General features: G+C 36.8%; 1 protein-coding gene across 3 annotated transcripts in view; it reads left to right on the plus strand.

Annotated features, from left to right (window-relative positions):
• LOC144971005 (solute carrier family 22 member 7-like) overlaps window positions 1-5,172 on the plus strand; it is a 36,328-nt gene extending 31,156 nt beyond the window's left edge. For all 3 annotated transcript variants that reach the window (XM_078911284.1, XM_078911285.1, XM_078911286.1), the window contains exons 10-12: window positions 1-18; window positions 437-509; window positions 2,235-5,172. The exon at window positions 1-18 is cut by the window's left edge and continues 103 nt beyond it. In XM_078911284.1, coding sequence (XP_078767410.1) covers window positions 1-18; window positions 437-509; window positions 2,235-2,501 — 358 coding nt within the window. In that variant the 3' untranslated portion in view covers window positions 2,502-5,172. The remainder of the gene's footprint in view (window positions 19-436; window positions 510-2,234) is intronic.
• Window positions 5,173-6,093: the final 921 nt, after the last annotated feature.

Genomic DNA, 6,093 nt, shown 5'->3' on the forward strand with positions numbered 1-6,093 from the left:
GTACCCCACAGTTGTAAGGTGAGTTGATTGGAGGGGAGGGAGAAGTGGTGGTAGTAGTATTGGTAGTAGTAGTAGTAGTAGTAGTAGTAGTAGTAGTAGTAGTAGTAGTAGTAGTAGTAGTAGTAGTAGTAGTAGTAGTAGTAGTAGTAGTGATAGTAGTCATTGGACAACTATTACTACTACTACTACTACTACTACTACTACTACTACTACTACTACTACTACTACTACTAATACTACTACTACTACTACTACTACTACTACTACTACTACTACTACTACTGCTGCTACTACTACTACTACTACTACTACTACTACTACTACTACTACCGCTAATACTACTACTACTACTACTACTACTACTACTACTACTACTACTACTACTACTACTACTTCCATTAACTATACATTTTCTCATTATGTCCAACCATTACAGGAGTCTTGGGTACGGTCTCGTCAACATGGCAGCTCGAGTAGGTGGTATCGTTGCTCCTTTTTCAGTAGATTTGGTAAGTTACAAAAATTATAACCTTCAAGCAAACTTGCAAATGTCCTAAAGCTCAATCAGACTCTCACACAAGTAAAACATTATTCTGTTGTACTCTGAATAAAAAGCTTAACTTTGCCTCAAAGGGTGACTTTGTCTCAATGGGTGACTTTGCTTCAAGGGGTGACTTTGCCTCAAGGGGTAACCTTGCCTCAAGGGATGACTTTGTCTCAATGGGTGACTTTGCCTCAAGGGGTGTCTTTGCTTCAAGGGGTGATTTTGCCTCGTGGGGGTGCCTTTGCCTCAAAGGGTGACTTTGCTTCAAGGGGTGACTTTGATTCAAAGGGTGACTTTGCCTCAAGGTTTGACTTTGCCTCAAAGGGTGACTTTGCATAAAGGGGTGACTTTATCTCCATAGATTTGGACAAATTAGAATATATCTATTGTCGTGATAGTTATTTCTTTAGATTAAAAGCAAGTCCTCTCACAAAGGAAATAACTACAACAAGACTGAGAATAGTCAAAATGCTCCAGATCGGCAGAAGCAAAGTCACCCCTAGAGGCAAAGTCACCCCTGGAGGCAAAATAACCCCTTTAAGCACAGTCACCCCTGGAGGCAAATTAATCCCATCTGACGGTATTTAAAACTTTGTCCAAAAAACTGGTCCTTCAATCATCGATCAATTAAAATGACCTTTAACTTGGCAAAAACTCTAAAACCTGGGACATCAGGAGTCCCAGGTTTGAAGGGTTTTACCAAGATTAGGGTCATTCTAATTGATCGATGCATTCGAGATTATTTCTGACCCCCCTCCTGTCCACCCAGTAGTGAATGGGTGCTGAGTCTATTAGATTTGGCGGAAAGTACTTTGCGATAGACTTGCGTCCTATCCAAAGGTTAGCAAGCAATTTCTATTGCCCGTTGCACAATATAGAAATCGGGTTAAACTCCGGCTCCATGGACCGAATGGCTCTGAAGGACTACTTTAATGTTTGAAGGACGATTTTTCTGGCTAAAATTTTAAATTACTCCTTTTTTCTGTATTATCTTTAAAAAGGAAAAATACGATTTTACTAAACGTAACAACAAAACTATTGCGAGGTATCTTTACTATCCTTTGTAAATATAGATTGAATCAGTTCAATAACTCACTGTTCACTTTTTTTTTGGCGATCTCCGCTTATTGTTGTGACGTAATATTTTGGTGGTGTCCGGCTATGAGGTTCCTATAGCTGTAGTTGTAGTCCACTCTATATAGTTGTTTTTTTAATTAAAAAATCTCTCTCTCTCTCTCTCTCTCTCTCTCTCTCTCTCTCTCTCTCTCTCTCTCTCTCTCGCTCACTCGCTCGCTCTCTTTATATCTATCTATCTCTCTCTCCCTCACACGCTCACACACACTCACTCTCATCTTCTCTCTCTCTCTCTCTCTCTCTCTCTCTCTCTCTCTCTCTCTCTCACTCTTTCTCTCTCTCTCGACGCAACTGTGCAGCGCTTCAAGTGAACAAGCGCGAGGTTATTATTGTTATTGTTATTCATTAAATTCATCAATATCATCACCATCATCATCATCGTCATCATCATCATCATCATCATCATCATCATCATCATCATCATCATCATCATCTTCTTCTTCTTTGTCATCCTCCTCCTCCTTCTCATCCTCTTCCTCCTCCTCCTCCTCATCATCATCATTCACTTGTTTTTTAAAGAAGCCGTTAACAACTCATTCCATCTTTTCCTTTCCAGGACAATCGTCCATTGATAGCCTACGCAATCATCACTGCTATGGTAGTTGTCGCTATATTTGTCTCTTTCTTCGTCCCCGAGACGAAAGGGACGCTACTCTCCGACGCTCTCACGGACAAAATGACGTCATCAGAGGAGAAAGGAGCAATAGTTTTAGTTGCGATTGGGCAATGTGACCATTCAAAGCCGAATCGGAATAATGGGAAAGCAGAAGAGACAGATCACAATCCCAGTAAAGCCGATTCAAATGGACCCATTGTACATTAATTTTGAAAAATGATGACAATATTATTATTATTATTTCACACGTCTCAATGGAAAACCCTATCATTCCTTAGTAAATACGTAATCATTGAAAAATGCTTGTGAACGCGTTGAATAAAAATGTTGTTCAACGATTGCAGAATGTTTTCGCACAATTTATTGGTGTGAAATACGGTGTAAAAGACAGCTGATTGGTAATTATAAATAATCTTTTGGTGCGCATGAATACAGATCCAACGTTTTTAGTTTGGGGTCAGATTGTCATTCATGCAGAAGGAGAAAGATACAAATTATCGTGAATAGTAGTATCTGTGGATTTATATGATATATTTGGGGTTATGTGGTCACGTAGGTTAGCACTCGACTTTGGATTTCAAGGTCCAATGTTCGTGTTTATTTCTTGAAAAGACTGTTAACTTATTTTCCATTAAAAAAGGAGATTGAATTTGTATATAGTGCAATATCCACTAAACATGCTCAAAGCGCTTTACAGTGAATCCTGACCAACAGAAGATATGGCGCATTTTATGCAATATTACAATTATTTTGCAACATAGAGAACGATAAGTAGTCACTTTACACCTGAGTACGGTCTGTCTTCATGTAACAAGTTATATATATAATGAATATAAAGTAGGTCTGTATCTGGACCTCATATAATATACAGATTGTTCACAAGTTGAATTGTGGTAAACCATTTTAAGGAAAATATATGGTCTATCGTCGGGTAATGACATCCTTTCTTTAAAAAATATAGCATTGTGGAGAACATTGTGCTTATTTGAGTCAATAAAAAAAAAATGATACGGCGCACAACTCTACTGAAAGATTTGAAAATTAGAAATGTATTTAAACAGATAACTTGATTTCCTTTTATAATTTATAGTCAGTTTGAACGTTCGTTGGGTCAAACAGATATCATAAGATATGTACCGACGACACTAAGACTCTCAAAATAAACTAATTTTGACACTGTAAAAAGTTGTCAGTTTGCGTCATCTATTTATGACATCAAGTATTATTATTATTACTTCCGTTGTGTTGTTGATTTAGCGGTGATCAGTGTTGTTATGTAGTAGTATGTTCTAATTGCGTGTATGTTAATGTATGTGTGCGTGTGTATGTTTGTGTGTGTGTTGTGTGTGGTGCATACATGTGTGTATGTGTGTTGGCATTTTTCAGCAAATCGTGGCATTCATAGTGATATTATTCACTTGATCACGTGAAGGTATTCGGATTTACACAAATTTTAAACAAGTTTCATCGATTAACAACGTCTACTAATATTACTGCTGATATTACGGTCGTTTTTATGCCATCGATGTGATAATTATTGCCCTGGGAAATATTTAGTTAAACGTTGTCGGCAAACCTGTCAATTGTATCTGTCTAGCTTCTAGCCCGAACAAACTTGATATTTTTCGCGTCTGCTTCAGATTTTCATTTGACCTCACATAAGTTAGGTAAAGGGGAGATATTCCGAAAGCTCCTACATCCCCAGTATTCTTTCAATTTGAATTTTCACCCTTGATCTTTTGTCAGGCGTTCATTTATTCAATTTGTCACCATATACTCGTAGATTTGTGAGGATTTTTTTTCTATTAGGGTTAGTCATAAGTCTTAGTAAAGGTGCTAGGGGGGAGACATTCCGAAAGCTCCTACATCCCCAGTATTCTTTCAATTTGTATTTTCGCCGTTGATATTTTGTCAGGCGTTTATTTATTCAATTTATCATCACATAGAAGCATTTTTAAAACTCCAGAACAAACCTTGATAGATTTGTGAAAGTTTAAAATTTCCTAATTTGACCATTGTTTTGATTCTCGGCCGGCATTTTAATTTGTGAAGTATTGAAAAGTAGTGCAAAGCAGTCCGAGGGTTTTTTTCTATTAGGGTTAGTCATAATGCTAGGGTGTTTATTTTCCTATTAGGGATAGTTAAAGGTACTCTAGGTTTTACTTTTTCTTGGAGTTAGTTGAGGGAATATTATTTAAGTTTTTTCCCTTTGTAGGAGCTTTTAGAAGGCCTCCCAAGTCAAGCGTGGTAAAGACTTGTGACTTATTGATATTGATATCTACTGACTGATAAACTAAAATCATGCCGAATAAAACATGGCAGCGACAAGCACATCGATTAAAGTGTGCATCTAATCGTAATCAAGATAATCAAGAAAAAGATTCAGGCAATATCGAATGAAAATAGTTCTTTCCGCGCGAAATTGCGGGCTTTTTACTAGTATATGAAATAAATATAGAATTCGTGCACACGAGTAAACCTTTGGATCAGATTTACACGGACTCAATTATGCGAGAACGAAACATGACACCTGTTAGTCGAGATTACAATTCTTTATCTGACATAGACAACCCTAGTTAAAAAAATAGAGATTTCGACCACAGGCGTTATGTCTAATCCCATTTGCTAATTTCACTGTTGACCAAGGACTACTTGTAAAGCGCTTTGTGCATGCTTAATGATATTTATCAACAAAATTGAAGTTAATCTGCACGGATTGAATTTTGGTCGAGTAATCATAATTGAATTGAAGTTAATCCGCACGTGTTGAATTTTGGTTATGTACTCTTGGTTGAGAAAACAAAAAAATTGTAGTTAGCATTCATGCATGATTTACATTATATATGTTATCTTAGTCGAATAAAAACGATGAATTTTTTTATGTGTTCATACATTGATTTGTATATAATAAATTTAAAGCCAGTACACACGAGTTGACGTGACGGCTTGGGACCTTAGTTAAAATATAGATATTCGATTCATGAAATGATTAATATACATGAAATAATAACTAGTTCACATAAATATACCTTAAAACTGTATTCATGTAACAATTAATGTAGAATGAATATAAAGTAGGTCTACATGAAATGAACTTCTGTACTGTAATCTTAATTAAGTAAAATGAGAATTTTAGGGTCTGTATTCATGTAAGGATGTATAAAATAAATGTGCGGCTATGCGGTCTAGTAGTGTAGCACTCGCCTTTGGATTTGAAGGTCCAATGTTCGAGTTTATTTCTTGGAAACGACTGTTCAATTATATTCCTTTAAAAAATAAATTGATTTTTTTATAGCGCAATATCCTCTAAACGTGCTCAAAGCGCTTCACAAGGTGTCACTGACCAAAAGCAACACTTAGAACGAGAACCGAAGCCTGTTAGGTGATATTACAATTTTTTTCCGACATAGACAAGGCTAGGTACTCATTTTTTTTACCTGAGAACGGCGAGAGAATATGAATAAGAGCCTTTTTCAAGGACTCAGCTATGTGATGAGCTAGACCCAGGACCTTCCGATCCGAAATCGAGTGTCATATTACTAGACCCATTTGGTCTCTATTTCTTCTTCTTTATTTCTAGGGACTTGCTCGTCTGTTTCTTCCATCAATCTCTCAAATCTGTTTTTTTACAGTAACTGCAAAATTTTCTCTGACATCGGGGAGCTGGAGAGCTGTAAGGTCAAGTTTGGGTGTAAGTTTTGTCTTTTTTGGAATTTTCAATTTACAGAAGAAATTTGCTAGGACTGGGTTATGGTCTGAACCTATATCCGCCCCTGGATACGTTCTAATCTCTTTACAC

The sequence above is a fragment of the Berghia stephanieae genome, chromosome 4, assembly GCF_034508935.2.
Source record: "Berghia stephanieae isolate SIO BIC M18660-M18661 chromosome 4, UCSD_Bste_1.3, whole genome shotgun sequence".
Classification (NCBI taxonomy): Eukaryota; Metazoa; Mollusca; class Gastropoda; order Nudibranchia; family Aeolidiidae; genus Berghia; species Berghia stephanieae.